The sequence below is a fragment of the Electrona antarctica genome (assembly GCF_951216825.1).
Source record: "Electrona antarctica genome assembly, contig: scaffold_131, whole genome shotgun sequence".
In the NCBI taxonomy this organism is placed as follows: Eukaryota; Metazoa; Chordata; class Actinopteri; order Myctophiformes; family Myctophidae; genus Electrona; species Electrona antarctica.
Window position 1 is genome coordinate 333096 of NW_027637453.1, and position 23895 is coordinate 356990.

General features: G+C 50.8%; 1 protein-coding gene across 1 annotated transcript; it reads right to left on the bottom strand.

Annotated features, from left to right (window-relative positions):
• Positions 1 to 200: 200 nt before the first annotated feature.
• Positions 201 to 23511, bottom strand: LOC306918923 (GTP-binding protein Di-Ras2-like; the record flags this gene model as incomplete). The annotated part of the gene is made up of 4 exons (XM_079531761.1): positions 201 to 389; positions 18466 to 18573; positions 19917 to 20087; positions 23374 to 23511. 4 exons carry the CDS (start codon positions 23509 to 23511, stop codon positions 201 to 203), a joined length of 606 nt encoding a protein of 201 aa, XP_079387887.1.
• Positions 23512 to 23895: the final 384 nt, after the last annotated feature.

The following is a 23895-nucleotide window of genomic DNA, read 5'->3' on the forward strand; positions in this document are numbered from 1 at the left end:
CCTCTCCTCTCCTCTCCTCTCCTCTCCTCCTCCTCCTCCTCCTCCTCCTCCTCCCCTCTCCTCTCCTCTCCTCTCCTCTCCTCTCCTCCTCCTCCTCTCCCCTCCCCTCCCCTCCCCTCCCCTCCCCTCCTCCTCTCCTCTCCTCTCCTCTCCCCTCCCCTCCTCCCCCCCCCTCCTCCTCCTCCTCCTCCTCCTCCTCCCTACATGACGGTGCATTTCCCCTTCAGCTTGTCGGTGCGTTTCTGCTTGGCCGAGCGCTTCATGGCGTCCGAGACGTTGAGACTCATGTGGCGTCTCTTGTCGAGCGCCAGGAGCTCCTGGAAGACCTCCTTCACGTTCACGTTGTTCTTGGCCGAGGTTTCCATGAAGGGACACCTCCACACCGACGCCTGTTGGAGACACAAAGATCTAGATCAGGGGTTTGGAGATGGAGAGGGCCACTATATTTAGCTCTAGATCAGGGGTTTGGTGATGGAGAGGGCCACTATATTTAGCTCTAGATCAGGGGTTTGGAGATGGAGAGGGCCACTATATTTAGATCTAGATCAGGGGTTTGGAGATGGAGAGGGCCACTATATTTAGCTCTAGATCAGGGGTTTGGTGATGGAGAGGGCCACTATATTTAGCTCTAGATCAGGGGTTTGGAGATGGAGAGGGCCACTATATTTAGATCTAGATCAGGGGTTTGGAGATGGAGAGGGCCACTATATTTAGCTCTAGATCAGGGGTTTGGAGATGGAGAGGGCCACTATATTTAGCTCTAGATCAGGGGTTTGGCGATGGAGAGGGTTAGGGTTAGGGTTAGGGTTAGGGTTTGGCGATGGAGAGGGTTAGGTTTCTGGTTTAAGGACTTCAGTGTTTTGTACCAAACTATTGTATGAGTACCGAACAAAGAATGTTTGCTTTCGCCATCTTGGTTGAAGAAGAGTCTGGGCAATTAAGTTTTAGTCTTAAAAAATGTCTCAATCTTATATTTAGTTTTAGTTCCGGCTTAATCTAGTCGTATACCTCTGAGGTCAACGATTAAAGTGTTGATTGATGATTCAACCTTGATGATTAAACCTTTGAGGGGATTAAGTCCACCCATCAAGCCCATTAGTGTCAGCCTCAGACCAAGATGGTCTGATTTTGAATCTGAATGGCTTTGTGTTTCTGCTATTGTCCTGGCTCTGCTCTAATTAAGAGCCATTTAGGAGTTTAGCATTTAAGGGTTTGTTTACTATCCTGTTCCCTGTAGGCCTATTGGATTGGTATTGTTTAAGCCGTGTGGAAATTTGGTGTTTAATTTTAAAATACACTGCTTCTCTGCATATCTCCTTTCCCCCTCTGTCCAGGTTTGATTAGATTCTAATCCACAAACCTCCAAGGCACTAATCCCATGGGTCATGAAATGTTGAACAATTAATAAAGTTGTTTCTTTTGCATTATTTATATTATATCTATGTTGGTTTAGTCTATCTGCTATTGTGTTTCTAGTTTCACCCACATATTGTAGGTTGCATTTGTTGCATGTAATTAGATAGACACAGTTACTAGTATTAGCCTGTATGATTTGATTTATTCCCACTGTTTGGTTATTTATGGGTGTGCGAGATTTGTACTCATAATGAGAAATATATTGGGTCAGATTGAGTGATCAATGTGTACCACTCTCCTGTAGCTGTAGGTCCTGGGACCACATTCCAATGCACTCCAGTTGCATTGACAGACCGGTGGTTTCGGGGGTTTTACGACCTCTTCCTGTTGGGAGACAGGCCATTATGACTCTTCTCAGAGGAGAGACTTACTAGGGTAGGACATGTCAATGCAGGATGAAGTAACTATCTTTAATTCCTTTCAATTGTGTAATGTGTTCCAATAACCTATAATATATTGGGTTGGTAAAAAGTCTAAATGATAAATACCTGTAATAGTCTGACAGTTTAATCTAACCTAAAGTCAGATCTCCACACTGTCCTCTCACAGAGAGGGCAGTGTGGATGCATGGGTCAGTGGCTTCTGATTGGCCGAAAGTGTTTAGCATGGAGGTGGGATTTCAGTCAGGGCCCACTGTGACTATATGCTGTGTAGCACAATATTAGAATTAGATTCACCAATACCACCGAACGTGATACATGTAGCAGACAGAGACCAGCGGTATGTATTATATGCGATATATTATGTGCTATATAGATATAATTGTGCATTATTCATAATTGATGTAATATGATGTTTAGATTGTAACCAAGTGTTATTTGTGTTTCTTTTTCTCCCGATTGATTAATGGCAATTAATGGAAATTGATTGAATGATAACGTAGATTTAAAACCACATAGTGTCACTTAGTGACACATGCTGAACTAAGTCTGAGAGTCATCAATGACAAGCTAAGCTTTACCATGATCTGGGAGTTTAGAGTGTTCAAATGATAGCTAGAATTCCTACCAACAGAGCAGAATAGAACCACAGACCAATAGGACCGTGATCCAGATTCCGGGATACTGTATTCATCTTGTGTTGGGGGGAAGTGTGAACAGAACGTGTGAATGTATGATTGTAAGTGTTTATGATTAACATGAATTAATAAAAACCCTATAAAATGCACGTTTGAGTTCATCAAATATAAGCTATTATTGGAGCATTTAGTTCACCTGTGCGTGTTAGTCACTTTACTCTGCCTACTGCATGGGCTGGTCGGAGCCCCGGCACAACATCGCCAAATAACCGAACACCCACCATTCTCATTTTGGTTCTATTTTTCACTTGTTTAGGTCTGAAGTAGGCGATGGAGAGGGCCACTATATTTAGATCTAGATCAGGGGTTTGGCGATGGAGAGGGTTAGGGTTAGGGTTTGGCGATGGAGAGGGCCACTATATTTCCTCTGTTGTATTGTATATTACTGTTGTAGCAAAAATAGCTGATCTAAAAGCCTAAACACAAATATCTAGATCATTGCCCCCCTGCAGAGGTCACCAACATGTCCGTGGCAAAGACTTGGTCTTGTCCGTGTGCCAAATTATTAGATTTTGTGTTTTACACACCTTTAAAATGTTCTCATTTTGATCATAACACCCACTTTACTGAATGTCAAGTCTCCAGGTTTTCTTATTATATATATATATATATATATATATATATATATATATATATATATATTTGTGGCTTTCGCCTTTATTTTTATTTTTTTGTAGAGGAATAGAATCACAGTAAGTTGACCGGAAATGGGGAGAGAGATGATGGGGGGGGGATGGACATGCAGTAAAGGCCATCAGGATGATGGGGGGGGGGGGGGGTGGACATGCAGTAAAGGCCGTCAGGATGATGGGGGGGGGATGGACATGCAGTAAAGGCCGTCAGGATGATGGGGGGGGATGGACATGCAGTAAAGGCCGTCAGGATGATGGGGGGGGATGGACATGCAGTAAAGGCCGTCAGGATGATGGGGGGGGGTGGACATGCAGTAAAGGCCGTCAGGATGATGGGGGGGGGGGGGGGGGGACATGCAGTAAAGGCCGTCAGGATGATGGGGGGGGATGGACATGCAGTAAAGGCCGTCAGGATGATGGGGGGGGGTGGACATTCAGTAAAGGCCGTCAGGATGATGGGGGGGGGGGGATGGACATTCAGTAAAGGCCGTCAGGATGATGGGGGGGGGTGGACATGCAGTAAAGGCCGTCAGGATGATGGGGGGGGTGGACATGCAGTAAAGGCCGTCAGGATGATGGGGGGGGGGGGGGGGACATGCAGTAAAGGCCGTCAGGATGATGGGGGGGGGGGGGGGGACATGCAGTAAAGGCCGTCAGGATGATGGGGGGGGGGGGGGTGGACATTCAGTAAAGGCCGTCAGGATGATGGGGGGGGGGGGATGGACATTCAGTAAAGGCCGTCAGGATGATGGGGGGGGGGGGATGGACATTCAGTAAAGGCCGTCAGGATGATGGGGGGGGGGGGGTGGACATTCAGTAAAGGCCGTCAGGATGATGGGGGGGGGGGGGTGGACATTCAGTAAAGGCCGTCAGGATGATGGGGGGGGGTGGACATGCAGTAAAGGCCGTCAGGATGATGGGGGGGGTGGACATTCAGTAAAGGCCGTCAGGATGATGGGGGGGGGGGGGGTGGACATTCAGTAAAGGCCGTCAGGATGATGGGGGGGGGGTGGACATGCAGTAAAGGCCGTCATGATGATGGGGGGGGTGGACATGCAGTAAAGGCCGTCATGATGATGGGGGGGGGGGGGTGGACATGCAGTAAAGGCCGTCAGGATGATGGGGGGGGGGGGGGTGGACATGCAGTAAAGGCCGTCAGGATGATGGGGGGGGGGGGGGGTGGACATGCAGTAAAGGCCGTCAGGATGATGGGGGGGGTGGACATGCAGTAAAGGCCGTCAGGATGATGGGGGGGGGGGTGGACATGCAGTAAAGGCCGTCAGGATGATGGGGGGGGGGGGTGGACATGCAGTAAAGGCCGTCAGGATGATGGGGGGGGGGGGGGTGGACATGCAGTAAAGGCCGTCAGGATGATGGGGGGGGTGGACATGCAGTAAAGGCCGTCAGGATGATGGGGGGGGGGGTGGACATGCAGTAAAGGCCGTCAGGATGATGGGGGGGGGTGGACATGCAGTAAAGGCCGTCAGGATGATGGGGGGGGTGGACATGTAGTAAAGGCCGTCAGGATGATGGGGGGGGGGGGGGGTGGACATGCAGTAAAGGCAGTCAGGATGATGGGGGGGGGGGGTGGACATGCAGTAAAGGCCGTCAGGATGATGGGGGGGGGGGTGGACATGCAGTAAAGGCCGTCAGGATGATGGGGGGGGGGGGGGTGGACATGCAGTAAAGGCCGTCAGGATGATGGGGGGGGGGGGGTGGACATGCAGTAAAGGCCGTCAGGATGATGGGGGGGGGGGGGGTGGACATGCAGTAAAGGCCGTCAGGATGATGGGGGGGGGGGTGGACATGCAGTAAAGGCCGTCAGGATGATGGGGGGGGGGTGGACATGCAGTAAAGGCCGTCAGGATGATGGGGGGGGGGGGGGGTGGACATGCAGTAAAGGCCGTCAGGATGATGGGGGGGGGGGGTGGACATGCAGTAAAGGCCGTCAGGATGATGGGGGGGGGGTGGACATGCAGTAAAGGCCGTCAGGATGATGGGGGGGGGGGTGGACATGCAGTAAAGGCCGTCAGGATGATGGGGGGGGGGGGTGGACATGCAGTAAAGGCCGTCAGGATGATGGGGGGGGGGGTGGACATGCAGTAAAGGCCGTCAGGATGATGGGGGGGGGGGGGGTGGACATGCAGTAAAGGCAGTCAGGATGATGGGGGGGGGGGTGGACATGCAGTAAAGGCCGTCAGGATGATGGGGGGGGGGGGATGGACATGCAGTAAAGGCCGTCAGGATGATGGGGGGGGGGGGGTGGACATGCAGTAAAGGCCGTCAGGATGATGGGGGGGGGGGGATGGACATGCAGTAAAGGCAGTCAGGATGATGGGGGGGGGGGGGTGGACATGCAGTAAAGGCCGTCAGGATGATGGGGGGGGGGGGATGGACATGCAGTAAAGGCCGTCAGGATGATGGGGGGGGGGGGTGGACATGCAGTAAAGGCCGTCAGGATGATGGGGGGGGGGGGTGGACATGCAGTAAAGGCCGTCAGGATGATGGGGGGGGGGGGGATGGACATGCAGTAAAGGCCGTCAGGATGATGGGGGGGGGGGGGTGGACATGCAGTAAAGGCCGTCAGGATGATGGGGGGGGGGGGGGGTGGACATGCAGTAAAGGCCGTCAGGATGATGGGGGGGGGGGGGATGGACATGCAGTAAAGGCCGTCAGGATGATGGGGGGGGGGGGTGGACATGCAGTAAAGGCCGTCAGGATGATGGGGGGGGGGGGGGTGGACATGCAGTAAAGGCCGTCAGGATGATGGGGGGGGGGGGGTGGACATGCAGTAAAGGCCGTCAGGATGATGGGGGGGGGGTGGGGGGATGGACATGCAGTAAAGGCCGTCAGGATGATGGGGGGGGGGGTGGACATGCAGTAAAGGCCGTCAGGATGATGGGGGGGGGTGGGGGGATGGACATGCAGTAAAGGCCGTCAGGATGATGGGGGGGGGGGATGGACATGCAGTAAAGGCCGTCAGGATGATGGGGGGGGATGGACATGCAGTAAAGGAGAGAGATGATGGGGGGGGGGTGGACATGCAGTAAAGGCCGTCAGGATGATGGGGGGGGGGGGTGGACATGCAGTAAAGGCCGTCAGGATGATGGGGGGGGGGGGGTGGACATGCAGTAAAGGAGAGAGATGATGGGGGGGGGGGGTGGACATGCAGTAAAGGCAGTCAGGATGATGGGGGGGGGGGGGGGGGGGACATGCAGTAAAGGCAGTCAGGATGATGGGGGGGGGGGGGGGGTGGACATGCAGTAAAGGCCGTCAGGATGATGGGGGGGGGGGGGGGGGGGACATGCAGTAAAGGCAGTCAGGATGATGGGGGGGGGGGGGGGGTGGACATGCAGTAAAGGCCGTCAGGATGATGGGGGGGGGGGGTGGACATGCAGTAAAGGCAGTCAGGATGATGGGGGGGGGGGGGGGGGGACATGCAGTAAAGGCCGTCAGGATGATGGGGGGGGGGGGTGGACATGCAGTAAAGGCAGTCAGGATGATGGGGGGGGGGGGGGGGGGGACATGCAGTAAAGGCAGTCAGGATGATGGGGGGGGGGGGGGGGTGGACATGCAGTAAAGGCCGTCAGGATGATGGGGGGGGGGGGGTGGACATGCAGTAAAGGCAGTCAGGATGATGGGGGGGGGGGGTGGACATGCAGTAAAGGCAGTCAGGATGATGGGGGGGGGGGGGGGGGACATGCAGTAAAGGCCGTCAGGATGATGGGGGGGGGGGGTGGACATGCAGTAAAGGCAGTCAGGATGATGGGGGGGGGGGGGGGGGGACATGCAGTAAAGGCAGTCAGGATGATGGGGGGGGGGGGGGGTGGACATGCAGTAAAGGCCGTCAGGATGATGGGGGGGGGGGGTGGACATGCAGTAAAGGCAGTCAGGATGATGGGGGGGGGGGGTGGACATGCAGTAAAGGAGAGAGATGATGGGGGGGGGGGGGGGGACATGCAGTAAAGGCCGTCAGGATGATGGGGGGGGGGGGGGTGGACATGCAGTAAAGGCCGTCAGGATGATGGGGGGGGGGGGGTGGACATGCAGTAAAGGCAGTCAGGATGATGGGGGGGGGGGGTGGACATGCAGTAAAGGAGAGAGATGATGGGGGGGGGGGGGGGGACATGCAGTAAAGGCCGTCAGGATGATGGGGGGGGGGGGGGTGGACATGCAGTAAAGGCCGTCAGGATGATGGGGGGGGGGGGGGTGGACATGCAGTAAAGGCAGTCAGGATGATGGGGGGGGGGGGGGGGGGGTGGACATGCAGTAAAGGCCGTCAGGATGATGGGGGGGGGGGGGGGGACATGCAGTAAAGGCAGTCAGGATGATGGGGGGGGGGGGGGGGTGGACATGCAGTAAAGGCCGTCAGGATGATGGGGGGGGGGGGGGGGGACATGCAGTAAAGGCCGTCAGGATGATGGGGGGGGGGGGGGGGGACATGCAGTAAAGGCCGTCAGGATGATGGGGGGGGGGGGGTGGACATGCAGTAAAGGCCGTCAGGATGATGGGGGGGGGGGGGTGGACATGCAGTAAAGGCCGTCAGGATGATGGGGGGGGGGGGGTGGACATGCAGTAAAGGCAGTCAGGATGATGGGGGGGGGGGGGTGGACATGCAGTAAAGGCCGTCAGGATGATGGGGGGGGGGGGGGGGACATGCAGTAAAGGCCGTCAGGATGATGGGGGGGGGGGGGTGGACATGCAGTAAAGGCCGTCAGGATGATGGGGGGGGGGGGGGGACATGCAGTAAAGGCCGTCAGGATGATGGGGGGGGGGGGGGTGGACATGCAGTAAAGGCCGTCAGGATGATGGGGGGGGGGGGGGGGGGACATGCAGTAAAGGCCGTCAGGATGATGGGGGGGGGGGGGGGACATGCAGTAAAGGCCGTCAGGATGATGGGGGGGGGGGGGGGGGTGGACATGCAGTAAAGGCCGTCAGGATGATGGGGGGGGGGGTGGACATGCAGTAAAGGCAGTCAGGATGATGGGGGGGGGGGGGGGACATGCAGTAAAGGCAGTCAGGATGATGGGGGGGGGGGGGTGGACATGCAGTAAAGGCAGTCAGGATGATGGGGGGGGGGGGGGGTGGACATGCAGTAAAGGCAGTCAGGATGATGGGGGGGGGGGGTGGACATGCAGTAAAGGCCGTCAGGATGATGGGGGGGGGGGGGTGGACATGCAGTAAAGGCAGTCAGGATGATGGGGGGGGGGGTGGACATGCAGTAAAGGCAGTCAGGATGATGGGGGGGGGGGTGGACATGCAGTAAAGGCAGTCAGGATGATGGGGGGGGGGGTGGACATGCAGTAAAGGCCGTCAGGATGATGGGGGGGGGGGTGGACATGCAGTAAAGGCAGTCAGGATGATGGGGGGGGGGGTGGACATGCAGTAAAGGCAGTCAGGATGATGGGGGGGGGGGGTGGACATGCAGTAAAGGCCGTCAGGATGATGGGGGGGGGGGGGTGGACATGCAGTAAAGGCAGTCAGGATGATGGGGGGGGGGGTGGACATGCAGTAAAGGCAGTCAGGATGATGGGGGGGGGGATGGACATGCAGTAAAGGCAGTCAGGATGATGGGGGGGGGGGGTGGACATGCAGTAAAGGCCGTCAGGATGATGGGGGGGGGGGGGTGGACATGCAGTAAAGGCAGTCAGGATGATGGGGGGGGGGGGTGGACATGCAGTAAAGGCAGTCAGGATGATGGGGGGGGGGGGTGGACATGCAGTAAAGGCCGTCAGGATGATGGGGGGGGGGGGGTGGACATGCAGTAAAGGCAGTCAGGATGATGGGGGGGGGGGGTGGACATGCAGTAAAGGCAGTCAGGATGATGGGGGGGGGGGGGGTGGACATGCAGTAAAGGCAGTCAGGATGATGGGGGGGGGGGGTGGACATGCAGTAAAGGCCGTCAGGATGATGGGGGGGGGGGGGTGGACATGCAGTAAAGGCAGTCAGGATGATGGGGGGGGGGGTGGACATGCAGTAAAGGCAGTCAGGATGATGGGGGGGGGGGGTGGACATGCAGTAAAGGCCGTCAGGATGATGGGGGGGGGGGGGGTGGACATGCAGTAAAGGCAGTCAGGATGATGGGGGGGGGGGGGGGGGTGGACATGCAGTAAAGGCAGTCAGGATGATGGGGGGGGGGGGGGGTGGACATGCAGTAAAGGCAGTCAGGATGATGGGGGGGGGGATGGACATGCAGTAAAGGCAGTCAGGATGATGGGGGGGGGGGGTGGACATGCAGTAAAGGCCGTCAGGATGATGGGGGGGGGGGGGGGTGGACATGCAGTAAAGGCAGTCAGGATGATGGGGGGGGGGGTGGACATGCAGTAAAGGCCGTCAGGATGATGGGGGGGGGGGTGGACATGCAGTAAAGGCAGTCAGGATGATGGGGGGGGGGGGTGGACATGCAGTAAAGGCCGTCAGGATGATGGGGGGGGGGGTGGACATGCAGTAAAGGCAGTCAGGATGATGGGGGGGGGGGGTGGACATGCAGTAAAGGCAGTCAGGATGATGGGGGGGGGGGGTGGACATGCAGTAAAGGCCGTCAGGATGATGGGGGGGGGGGGGTGGACATGCAGTAAAGGCAGTCAGGATGATGGGGGGGGGGGTGGACATGCAGTAAAGGCAGTCAGGATGATGGGGGGGGGGGATGGACATGCAGTAAAGGCAGTCAGGATGATGGGGGGGGGGGGTGGACATGCAGTAAAGGCCGTCAGGATGATGGGGGGGGGGGGGGGTGGACATGCAGTAAAGGCAGTCAGGATGATGGGGGGGGGGGGTGGACATGCAGTAAAGGCCGTCAGGATGATGGGGGGGGGGGGTGGACATGCAGTAAAGGCAGTCAGGATGATGGGGGGGGGGGGTGGACATGCAGTAAAGGCCGTCAGGATGATGGGGGGGGGGGGGTGGACATGCAGTAAAGGCAGTCAGGATGATGGGGGGGGGGGTGGACATGCAGTAAAGGCCGTCAGGATGATGGGGGGGGGGGGTGGACATGCAGTAAAGGCAGTCAGGATGATGGGGGGGGGGGGGGTGGACATGCAGTAAAGGCCGTCAGGATGATGGGGGGGGGGGGGGTGGACATGCAGTAAAGGCAGTCAGGATGATGGGGGGGGGGGGTGGACATGCAGTAAAGGCCGTCAGGATGATGGGGGGGGGGGGGTGGACATGCAGTAAAGGCAGTCAGGATGATGGGGGGGGGGGGGGTGGACATGCAGTAAAGGCCGTCAGGATGATGGGGGGGGGGGTGGACATGCAGTAAAGGCAGTCAGGATGATGGGGGGGGGGGGGGTGGACATGCAGTAAAGGCAGTCAGGATGATGGGGGGGGGGGGGTGGACATGCAGTAAAGGCAGTCAGGATGATGGGGGGGGGGGGGGGGTGGACATGCAGTAAAGGCCGTCAGGATGATGGGGGGGGGGGGGGGGGGTGGACATGCAGTAAAGGCCGTCAGGATGATGGGGGGGGGGTGGACATGCAGTAAAGGCCGTCAGGATGATGGGGGGGGGGTGGACATGCAGTAAAGGCCGTCAGGATGATGGGGGGGGGGGGGATGGACATGCAGTAAAGGCCGTCAGGATATGCACAGTATGTACAGTATGTCTTATCTCTTATTTATTATGACACGATGGACCATTAGGAGTCCACTAATACTAGTGGTTCTCAAATGTTTCATTTGAAGAGGCCCCCTTAACTCTGAGAGGGTTCAAATGGAACCCAATGGACCTGTGAGGGTCCAGAATTAATTAACAGACAGTGTCACATGTCAGCTGTCATGACGGTGCGCTGCACAGCGGCAGCACTGCGGCTCAGCGTGCCTTGTATGCCTTAATGTTTTTCGTCTAGTTTCTCGTCTAAGTTTTCGTCTTTTTTGTCCGCGTGCTTATGTAAGTTGATACATATCATTGATCATATCAAGAGGGACCGGAATACAGCAGATCCAAGCCACGTCGGTCTGTTGGATAACATCCCGGTGGAGTTGATCCGACATAAAAGGAGGAAGAAACGAGGGAAAAAAGCAGGTATTCGGAATCGCCTACGGAGGAGATTCACCCGCCCCCCGTTACCTTCTATCGTTCTGGCCAACGTGCGCAGCTTACACAACAAAATCGACACGATACGGACATACACAAGGTACAGTCATGATTTCCGTGAGGCATCATTGTTGTGTTTCACCGAAAGCTGGTTAAAGCCATCTAAACCAGACTCACTCTATGAAGTCCCCGGATTCACTCTGGTGCGACTTGACAGGGGAGGAGGGGGCGGTTACGGAGGTGTTTGTGTATACATCAATGATCTCTGGTGTCGAGCCTACTCTGTCAAAGTTAGGATATGTGACGATCCTAATGTAGAGATCCTGGGCATGACTTTAAGACCATTTTACCTGCCCCGCGAATTTGGTTGCATTCTACTGTTTGTCGTTTATGTGCCCCCAAAAGGGCCAGGAAGAGCTAAACAAGCAGCAAAAACCATTGCTGACTGTGTACATGAACTTCAACTGCAGTACCCAGAGGCACCAGCCATCGTGCTTGGAGATCTGAACCAGTGTTATTTGGACACTGTGTTGCCTGGATTCGAACAATATGTAAAGGATGCAACAAGGGAAAATAACATTCTGGACAAGTGCTATGTGAACATTGCAAATGCTTTTGTAGCCAAGGTTGGGCCACCTATAGAGACCTCTGATCATAATGTTGTGTGCTTAACTCCAGTTTACAAGTCAAAACTAAAGAGGGGGAAGCTGGAAAAGAAAATAGTTAGGACATGGACAAACGAAAGCAGGGAACAACTAAAAGCATGCCTGGACTTGACCGACTGGGACACTTTTGGAAATGGTTCATTGGATGAAATCACTGTGGTCACAAATGATTACATTAATTTCTGTGTCGATTTGGTTGTTCCGAAAAAGGAGATAAAAATCTACCCAAATAATAAATCATATGTGACCAAGGATATAAAAGAGGTAATAAATGAAAGGAAAACAGCCTTCATAAACAAAGATCTTAGTGCACTGAAAGTAACAGAAAAAAAGCTAAAAAACAAAATGAGGCAGGCAAAATTGGCACATGGCCAGCGTCTAGAGAATGTGTTCAGGACTAATAATCATAAAAAGGTATGGGACACAATGAAATCTATGACAGGAATGTCAGCCCCAACCAAACCTATCACGACAGACAATGAACCTGGCCTTGCTGAAGACCTAAACACTTTCTTTGCCAGATTCGAATCACTGGACAATTCTTATAAGTGCACTGATATACTTAAGGCTGTAACACCTGCCCCCTCAGACAGAATCATCATCACAGGAGGATGTCAGGAAAGTGTTCCAGTGTACTAACACAAGGAAAGCCAGTGGGCCGGATGAGTGCAGTGCCTTCCTCCTTAAGAATTTTGCATCTGAGTTGGCCCCAGTGTGGCAACCAATATTTCAAACCTCTGTAGACACACACACAATTCCTCTGTCTTGGAAAACCTCACACATAAAGCCATTACCCAAAATCCAATGTCCAAAAGAACATAAGGATTATAGACCCATAGCCCTCACTTCAGTGATTATGAAATCACTCGAAAGAATACTTTTACAACATCTTGTTAGTATAACCAAAGATAAATTCGACCCCTGTCAGTTTGCTTATAAAAAGGGTTGCGGCACAGAGGATGCGGTTGTCACACTGGTCCACCTAATTACGAAACACCTAGATAAGTCAAATAAGAATTATGCAAGGGTGCTGTTCTTAGACTTCTCTTCAGCTTTCAATACAATACAGTCTGACATACTAGTGTCAAAGATGGTACAGTTGGAACTGAATCCATACTTAATTCACTGGTATGCTTCCTTTCTTACTAACAGAGTACAGAGGGTGAAAGTGAACACAAGCCTCTCTTCAGCATTAACTACAAATGTTGGGGCCCCCCAGGGGTGTGTAAGCTCAGCTGTACTTTTCACCCTTTATACTGACAGCTGTCGTACTGAGGAATGTCTGTCTGATTGTCGCACCGACACACTAGATCAGTACATTCTAAAGTACTCAGATGATACAACTTTAATTTCTCTTCTAGATAGTTCCAGTGATCCTGGACTGCACCAACACAGAGTAAATAAAGTGGTTGAATGGAGTGATAACAACGCTCTCATCATTAACACAAAAAAGACGGAAGAGATTATTTTTGGTGCACCTCTAGAGACACACAGATCCCCCATCACTATTCATAGTGAACAGATCAACCAGGTATGTTCATATAAATATCTAGGAGTAGAAATAGATCACCTACTGTCGTGGAAAGATCAGACTGAATCAGTGTGTAAGAAAACAAAGCAAAGAATCTATTTCCTTCGCCGTTTAAGATCCTTTGGTGCTAGTAGACGGATTCTTCTTTTGTTTTTCACTTCTGTTATTATGAGTGTTCTTCAGTACTGTAGTACCACCTGGTATGGATGCTTGTCTGTAGCCTTAAAGTCACAGATGCTGCAACAACTAAACATTTGTTCAAAGATTGTTGGACAACCACTTCAGAGGCTCTATACAGCCACATATGATAACAGCATCCTAAGGTTAGCAAGGAATATTACCTCTAATACTAGCCATGTCTTGTATGGAGAGTATAGGTTGCTGCCTTCAGGAAGGAGATATGGTGTTCCAGCATACAATAAGGTCAGACTGAAGAGGTCTTTTGTCCATCAATCAACTCTGAGGCTTAATCAGGATTTTGGCCAGAACTAGACTGAGCTGTGGACATTGCTTTCTGCCCTTATGTTCTCTATGTATGTAACTGTATTTTATTTCTTTTTTTTGTCCTGTGTTATGTCAAATGTGTATATGTATTGCATACAAGGCCGCTGGGTCGCAAAACGAATTTCAGTGCGAACTGACAATAAAGTAATATATCATATCATATATCATTTGAACACTCTCAGAGTTACAGACCTGTTGTGGTCATTCAGAGTTACAGACCTGGTTACAGACCTGTTGTGGTCATTCAGAGTTACAGACCTGTTGTGGTCATTCAGAGTTACAGACCTGTTGTGGTCATTCAGAGTTACAGACCTGTTGTGGTCATTCGGGATATATCTATTTATGTGTTTCTGGTAATACTATCGTCCACTCATTCTGTATGTCTGTGGCAAACATGTGATGTTGACAACAATGTCCACCACAAGCCGATGAGCGCTGGTCCTCTGTGTAGAAATCCTTTTCGTACGCCGCGTCCTCCTCAGTAGCTAGCCTGCAAGGTCGCGCACCGAAAATAGCTGATCTACAAGCACATGCCATGCCCAAATATGGGGTCCCTGATGTCATACTTACATGTGACCTCACCGGTATGACATCATCAATCCAGCCAGTACTGAACTCTCAGAGAGAGTTGAGTTTGAATCAACTTCTACAAGACTCAACTCTTCAACACAGATCTCTTCAAGACTCTTTAGACCAAGACTCAACTCTTCAACAAAGATCTCTACCAGACTGTTATCTACCAGACTGTTATCTTCAAGACTGTTATCTTCAAGACTCTTTAGACCAAGACTCAACTCTTCAACAAAGATCTCTACCAGACTGTTATCTTCAAGACTGTTATCTTCAAGACTGTTATCTTCTAGACTTTTTAGACCAAGACTCAAAGAGCTCTAGAATCTAGAAGCGAACTACTTTGGCTCTCCTTTTCTTTGGCTCTTCATTATCCTACAGAGCAGGAAACCAACAGGTTTACTTCAATCCACCATTAACTGTCGTGTTAAAGATGTTTTCCTGGACAACGTTGCGTCAGAAAGGATCACCAAAGGTAGATGGTGCTGCTGTAGCGGTGAGACACCAGCTGTACTGCTTTGGAAGGAACACTGACGAGAAGCAGATTGGTGTGCAGGTCTTCAACACACTGACTTTACTCTGGAGGAAGTTGACCCCAGTCACCCCTGGAACAGGAGAACCTCACCTTGAGGTTCCATTCAAACATGGTCACAGCAACCTGCTTCATGCATTTGATGTCGACGTCCACAGATGGTTCAAACCACAGGTTTCTGGGGCTGTTCCAGAGGAGAGGAGGTACCACTCAGCCTGTGCCTTGGGGAAGGTCATGTATATTCATGGAAGATACACCCAGACTGGATTCACTAATGACATCTACAAGTTGGACACCACCACAATGGTCTGGACTTTAATTAACGCCAGAGGAACTCCACCTCCTGCTACAGACTGTCAATCTGCCACCATCATCGGGACAAAGATGTTTGCAATTGGAGGCTGGAGGAGGTATCATCAGGGGGGTCATTTCTACAACATGAGAGTGTTTGACACAGAGACCAACCAATGGATGAACTGGATGAACACGCCTCCTACACAGCTTCTTCCAGAAGCACCCAGGGATCATTCAGCCAATGGATGAACTGGATGAACACGCCTCCTACACAGATTCTTCCAGAAGCACCCAGGGATCATTCAGCCATGAACACGCCTCCTACACAGCTTCTTCCAGAAGCACCCCAGGGATCATTCAGCCTTTGCCTACAATGGAGAGCTGTACATATGTGGTGGCCGCGGATGGAAACATGTCTTAAATGATGTGTGGAAATTCAACCCAGAGACCTTCTCCTGGAAGACAGTTAATTCAACCCAGAGACCTTCTCCTGGAAGACGGTTGAGCCCAAGGGGGAAGGACCGCCTCCGACACATAGCATGTGTTGTTGCTTGATGGGAGATCGTATCGTCCTCTTTGGAGGATACAAACAGATCGATGGAACATCCAAATACAAATCCTCTGCTGAGCTGTATGTCTTAGACTTCAGTCCTAGCCTCAAGATATTATGTAAGCTAGCAGTTATTCAGTACGGTCTGGAACAGTCTGGACTCCCACACAACATCAGGTGGGAACTCAACAGGGGGTCCGCGTCCCACTAGGGGGTCCTCAGAGATACTAACGGGGCGCAGCCCCCCGTTAGAATCCAGCAGTTTTTGTATTTGAACTTAAACTCTAGCATCTTGATTCTGGGGAGGAACATTCACCAAAATAAGCCGATCTACAAGCTCACCAACAAGCTGGTATGAGCTTGTAGACTGGCTGCATAAGAGATGTTGGTGTAGAGGGTAAAAAAGATCAGACCAAGTACTGAGGGTTTAAAGGACTTTAAAGGTGTAGTGAAACGGAAATGGTGGACATTTATTGTGAAGTTTCAAGTTGAAACACCGCTATGAAGTTTCTGAACCAATCAGAGCGTCGCATCCCTTCAGGCGATGGGACGGTAGCTAGGGAATGTTGCTATGCTATACGCAGCAGCGTGGTGTGTGTTTGTTTACAAATCAAATAGACAGCCAGCTCTACCAGTTTACTGTTATGTGGCTTATTTCTACCCTATAATGTTTTCAGATACATATTTTAGCGTGATGATTAAGTTGAAACCGAGTAATACACTGTCTGGATGTTATCTGGAATGGGAATAAAAACGGAGGATTTCTGTAATCAATAGCAGCTGTGCTGCATGGATGCGCACATATTGGAGAGGATACGGGTGAGCTTCATTTTTATTGGCTTTTATCGATGTGGGCCTCGACACGTAATCACGCAGCACGTTTTCGTTTTCAGGAAGTAATAAAAAAATATATTTTTATGGACTTTTGATATAAAAACACACAAAAATGAGAATTTTCCCATTTTTTTGGCATCCATTGTTAGGTATGCTCATATGATGACCACGGAGATGGTCTAAAAGTGTGAAAAACGTATTTTTCATTTCACTACACCTTTAAAGGACGACTTCACCCTTTTTTCTTTTTGTCCCACGATTTTGCAACCCATTTTTACACCCAGTGTAAATTATCTAATGTAATCCTGGGCTCTACACTCCCTCTGCCAACCTGGGGAGAGCAACGGACTGACATCATGCTTCCTTCTATGCATGAGGAGTCCAAGCCGCTTCTTTTCAACTGTCAGTGGGGAGTTTCCCCGGTTGGTCGACGTATAGCGTGTGGAAGCAACACGTTATTCCAACCAGTTCCTTTCCCTCCATCAGACACCCCGGCTGACCAGAGGGAGGCAGTATAGAGACTAATAATAATAAAACTATATTTGTATAGCACCTTTCATGACATGAACTGCAGCTCAAATTGCTTTACAGAGCAATGGAGAAAAAATAATGGAAAAGCAAGGTATGAAACATAAAAAATAGCAGTAATGCAATACAGTGAGGACATGAATAACAAGGAATTTAAAAGATCAACTAAAAGCAAGAGTGTAGAAGTACGTCTTGAGCTGCGCTTTAAAAGTGAATACAGAGGCTGCCTGTTGAAGGTAGGACTTTGTTCCACCCCATCGGCCCCTAGAAGCAGAAAGCTGCTTCACCTTGTTTTTTAGTTGCCATTTTTTAGGCACAGCGAGCAGGCCAGCAGTGGAAGACCTGAGGGGCGGTTTGGGACATAGACTAGGATTACTGCATGTTTTTTGTGAGGTACCGTGTCCCCCTACCCCAGGGGACACGGGGAGAACATGTGAGGGTACCTACCCTAGGGGACACGGGGAGAACATGTGAGGGTACCTACCCTAGGGGGACACGGGGAGAACATGTGAGGGTACCTACCCTAGGGGCCACGGGGAAAACATGTGAGGGTACCTACCCTAGGGGACACGGGGAGAACATGTGAGGGTACCTACCCTAGGGGACACGGGGAGAACATGTGAGGGTACCTACCCTAGGGGACACGGGGAGAACATGTGAGGGTACCTACCCTAGGGGACACGGGGAGAACATGTGAGGGTACCTACCCTAGGGGACACAGGGAGAACATGTGAGGGTACCTACCCTAGGGGACACGGGGAGAACATGTGAGGGTACCTACCCTAGGGGACACGGGGAGAACATGTGAGGGTACCTACCCTAGGGGGACACGGGGAGAACATGTGAGGGTACCTACCCTAGGGGACACGGGGAGAACATGTGAGGGTACCGTACTATCCAAAGGCCCTTTAACCAACCCCGCCTCGGGTATGGGCACTGATGATGCGGAGGAGAGAACACGCCCCTAGCGCCCACAGCGTCCCGAGCGTGAATCAAACCCAGGACCTTCTAGCTGTGAGGCCACCGTGCCCCCCCGACTTAATCCATCTTCAAACTATCTTCATATAATTGCTCCTCAATAATGCTCATGCTTTTCTTCATTTATCTACTCGTCCGTTTGGACTGGGAGGTTGACTTGAAAAGGACTGAAAGTCCTGAAAGAGCTCAAGTCAAGTCACGAGTTATTTGAAGTCCAAGTCGAGTCAAAGTATTTGTTTATTTGATCAAGTCTAAAGTCATCGAATTTGTGACTCGAGTCCCAAGTCAAGAGACAGACAGACAGACAGACAGACAGACGGGTACCTGTGTCTCTCCCTGCTTCAGTGAGACCTGACGGTGAGGCGACTCGTCGCTCTTGTTGCCCACGAGCATGATGGGAATGTTTTCCACGCCGCCTTTCATGGACGCCACCTAGAGGCGGAAGGAGACAACGTGTTTATACCCATCGATCCATCCATCCATCAATCGATCCATCGATCCATCGATCCATCGATCAATCGATCGACAATTTAAGATTCAGGCAGATGCTCTTAATCCAGAGCGATTTACAGGAAATAAGACCAACACAAGGTAATGCATCAAATACATAGAAACAAGAATTGATGACACCAATATTAATTAGCAGCTGCTGCCCTTATTATATCCCATGGCTGAGAGGTCGGCTAGAGGCAAAAAGTGTGCGGTTGCCTAGAGACGAGGCAGCCAATCAGAACGATATAGGTTGTCAGTACAGCCAATGAGAAACACAGGTCTCAACTAACAGCAAGGGGGCGCTAAAGCACCGCAGAGAGAACATTGACCAGCTGCTGTGCTAACCACAGCCTCTGATTTGTGCAACATTTCTAAGGTGAAAAAAGGCAATCTTGGTAACATGATTAACGTGTGAATTAAATTTCAATTCAGAATCAATAATGACCCCCAAGTTCTTCACTGTACTGTTACTTTCTACAGTCAGGTTGCCAAGTCTGCAACTTGGCGACATAGAGTGCCATGTCTGCAGTTCTGACTGCAATGGGAAGTTCATTCCATAGTTTAGATTGGGAGTGAGTCTGTAGTTCTGACTGCAATGGGAAGTTCATTCCATAGTTTAGATTGGGAGTGAGTCTGTAGTTCTGACTGTAATGGGAAGTTCATTCCATAGTTTAGATTGGGAGTGAGTCTGTAGTTCTGACTGCAATGGGAAGTTCATTCCATAGTTTAGATTGGGAGTGAGTCTGTAGTTCTGACTGTAATGGGAAGTTCATTCCATAGTTTAGATTGGGAGTGAGTCTGTAGTTCTGACTGTAATGGGAAGTTCATTCCATAGTTTAGATTGGGAGTGAGTCTGTAGTTCTGACTACAATGGGAAGTTCATTCCATAGTTTAGATTGGGAGTGAGTCTGTAGTTCTGACTGCAATGGGAAGTTCATTCCATAGTTTAGATTGGGAGTGAGTCTGTAGTTCTGACTGTAATGGGAAGTTCATTCCATAGTTTAGATTGGGAGTGAGTCTGTAGTTCTGACTGTAATGGGAAGTTCATTCCATAGTTTAGATTGGGAGTGAGTCTGTAGTTCTGACTGTAATGGGAAGTTCATTCCATAGTTTAGATTGGGAGTGAGTCTGTAGTTCTGACTGTAATGGGAAGTTCATTCCATAGTTTAGATTGGGAGTGAGTCTGTAGTTCTGATTGAAACAGACAATGATGTGTGTCGGATGGACAGACAGACAGACAGACAGACAGACAGACAGACAGACAGACAGACAGACAGACAGACCTGCTGGTAGATGGGTTTCAGCTCCTCCAGTGATTGACTGCTGGTGACGGAGTAGACCAGGATGAAGGCGTGGCCTTTGGTGATTGACAGCTGCTGCATGGCGGGAAACTGGTGGCTTCCCGTGGTGTCTGTGATCTGCAGCGTGCACACACTGTTGTCACAGCTGATGACCTGCAGCGTGCACACACACACACACACACACACACACACACACACACACACACACACACACACACACACACACACACACACACACACACACACACACACACACACACACACACACACACACACACACACACACACACACACACACACACACACACACACACACAAAATGGTGCATTTATATAGCGCCTTTATCCAAGGAGCTTTACATAGATTGTGCATTACATTCACCCATTATTCACACACACATTCACACATCGATGGAGGAGGAAGCCATGCAAGGCACCAACCAGCACATCGATGGAGGAGGAAGCCATGCAAGGCACCAACCAGCACATCGATGGAGGAGGAAGCCATGCAAGGCACCAACCAGCACATCGATGGAGGAGGAAGCCATGCAAGGCACCAACCAGCACATCGATGGAGGAGGAAGCCATGCAAGGCACCAACCAGCACATCGATGGAGGAGGAAGCCATGCAAGGCACCAACCAGCACATCGATGGAGGAGGAAGCCATGCAAGGCACCAACCAGCACATCGATGGAGGAGGAAGCCATGCAAGGCACCAACCAGCACATCGATGGAGGAGGAAGCCATGCAAGGCACCAACCAGCACATCGATGGAGGAGGAAGCCATGCAAGGCACCAACCAGCACATCGATGGAGGAGGAAGCCATGCAAGGCACCAACCAGCACATCGATGGAGGAGGAAGCCATGCAAGGCACCAACCAGCACATCGATGGAGGAGGAAGCCATGCAAGGCACCAACCAGCACATCGATGGAGGAGGAAGCCATGCAAGGCACCAACCAGCACATCGATGGAGGAGGAAGCCATGCAAGGCACCAACCAGCACATCGATGGAGGAGGAAGCCATGCAAGGCACCAACCAGCACATCGATGGAGGAGGAAGCCATGCAAGGCACCAACCAGCACATCGATGGAGGAGGAAGCCATGCAAGGCCAACCAGCACATCGGGAGCAATTTGGCGTTCAGTGTCTTGCCCAAGGACACTTCGACATGTAGACAGGAGGAGCCGGGATTCGAACCGCCGACGCATGGATCATTGGACGACCTGCTCTACCTCTTGAGCCGCAGTCGCCCCACACACACACACACACACACACACACGCACACACATCATTTTTGGCCAAATACAACATTGGGAGGGGTGTGTCAGCTACAGGTCAGGAGGTCACAGGAGGTGCACGGACAAACAACTGTACTATAATCTCACAGAGATTATTAATTAACGGCACAACATCCAAACCACACAAAACCTCCAACGTCTTATCATCTGCACCACGAACACAAACAGCCTACCAGTAAATGGACTTACTTCTGTTCTGATAACAAGTCAAAGTCAAAGATAAGGATAATTATACAACAGGTCGTTTCGAGGAAGCAATCTGATTGGTTGAAACAGCCTTCTAGCCGTGGATCAAAACAGCACCATTCACCACCTAATCAAAACAAAGAATTCAGCTGCTCTGTTTTCCCAGAGCGCAGCAAACTCGGTGGCTAGGCTAGATAGTTTCTTGGGACATTTGTGGTCGTAGTGACTACATCTGTCATTAAAAATAAATGCGATTTTCTTAGTTTTAAGGGTAACTGTTGTATAATTGCAATATTACACTCGAGGGTGTGGTTTAACGTGATTATTGCCACTTCAGTGATGCTTGCGGAACTCGACTTCGTCTCGTTCCTGACCGCACCACTGTCGTGGCAATAATCACGTTAAACCACACCCTCTCGTGTAATATTGCTTAAACCCCCTTTTGGTGTTTTAAAGCATTATGTTATACTTTAGCTATTGAAAAATAGCAGATCTACAAGCTTGTAGGTCTGCTATTTTTGAAAAATCGTAAAAATGTGGCACAAATCTTTGAATATAATATTCTTTCAGAGCGAAGGTTTTTTTAATTTCGACGTCAGGCCTGAATGGGTTAATTCCACTGACGACTGCTTCAAGGTCGTTTCCACTGGGCTTTGAAACCAGTGTTGTTTTCGTCGACTAAAACTATGACGAAAAATGTTCGTCGACTACCTTTTTTCACTGACGAAAACTAAATGGCAACTAAATGGAAACTAAGCTATTATGACTCAAATATAAAGACTAAATATATTGACAATTTCGTCAACAAATAAATACTAGACTAAAATGTTAGGAAGAGACTAGTGGACAAGAGATCCAGTATAAGTCGTCTTACGCTTGATTGCATGCTGAAAATAGCCGATCTACAAGCTCACAACACGTCGCAGCGCAACGCGTTGTGAGCTTGTAGAAAATTTGGCCTTTTGACAGCATCAAGGAAAAATACATTTTAGTCGACTAAATCAACTCTAAATGTGCTGCCAAAAAACAACACTCAACACTCTCAGGAACAGCTCAACTGATTTGGTCGTATTTGTGATGTCATCAATGTCACCCTACTTTGTATAATTCCTCCCTCTTCTTCGGTCTTCAGTTCCAAAATTTGCATTTTTTTATCTAGCATCAGTATTTTAATGACTCAAATATGGACGGGTAAAATGGTAAATGGTGCATTTATATAGCGCCTTTATCCAAGGCGCTTTACATAGATTGTGCATTACATTCACCCATTCATACAGCGATTGCGGCGGAAGCCATGCAAGGCACCAACCAGCACATCGGGAGCAATTTGGGGTTCAGTGTCTTGCCCAAGGACACTTCGATATGTAGACAGGAGGAGCCGGGATTCGAGCCGCCGACCCAGGGATCATTGGACGACCTGCTCTACCTCCTGAGCCACGGCCGCCCCAGGGATCATTGGACGACCTGCACTACCTCCTGAGCCACAGCCGCCCCAGGGATCATTGGACGACCTGCTCTACCTCCTGAGCCACCGCCGCCCCACCGTGCCCCCACAGGTTATATCAGAGTGGTGATTGAGGCTCAAATCATGAGACATAAGTTTGAGGGACATAGACCAGTGGTTCCCAAACGTTTTTATGTCAAGGACCCCCAAATTGACACTAATTAGCCCCGCGGACCCCCATTTGAAATGATATGCCAGGGACCCCCATAAGAGAAGATTTGTACGGCTCTAGCAGTGATTCTCAACCCGTTTAATTTCAAGGACCCCCAGTTTGACATGCTTTAGGCTACGGACCTCCATTTAATGGCATTTCTATCTCTGGGACCCCCAATTTATATTGTAAAATATAAATTGTCCCCATGGTGGAGGACACTATAGGTTACCTGTCTGTCTGTCTGTCTGTCTGTCTGTAGGTGTCTGTATAGATGACCTGTCTGTCTGTAGTTACCTGTCTGTAGGTATCCTCCACAGTGGGGACGTAGGTCTCTCTGAAGGTTCCCTTGACGAATCGCAGCACCAGAGAACTCTTCCCCACGCCGCCCGCCCCGAACACCACCACTCTGTAGTCATTGCTCTGCTCAGGCATGATGGGAAATGGAGTCCACAAAACACCCTGGAGAGGAGAGGAGAGGAGAGGAGAGGAGAGGAGAGGAGAGGAGAGGAGAGGAGAGGAGAGGAGAGGAGAGGAGAGGAGAGGGGAGGGGAGGGGAGGTACAGGGATGGTGCATTTATTTAGCGCTTTGTAATCCAGGGAGCTTAACATAGATTGTGCATTAGGCCTACTGTATATATTCATTAGGCCTACTGTACATATTCATTAGGCCTACTGTACATATTCAGGAAAATGTGTGTCAATTGGTCATGACCGAAAGAATAAGGTCGCAAATACAAGCGGCCGAAATGAGTTTTCTTCGACGGGTGAGCTGGCATCTCCCTTACACTCATTGGGCTAAATGTGGCCATAGCCACT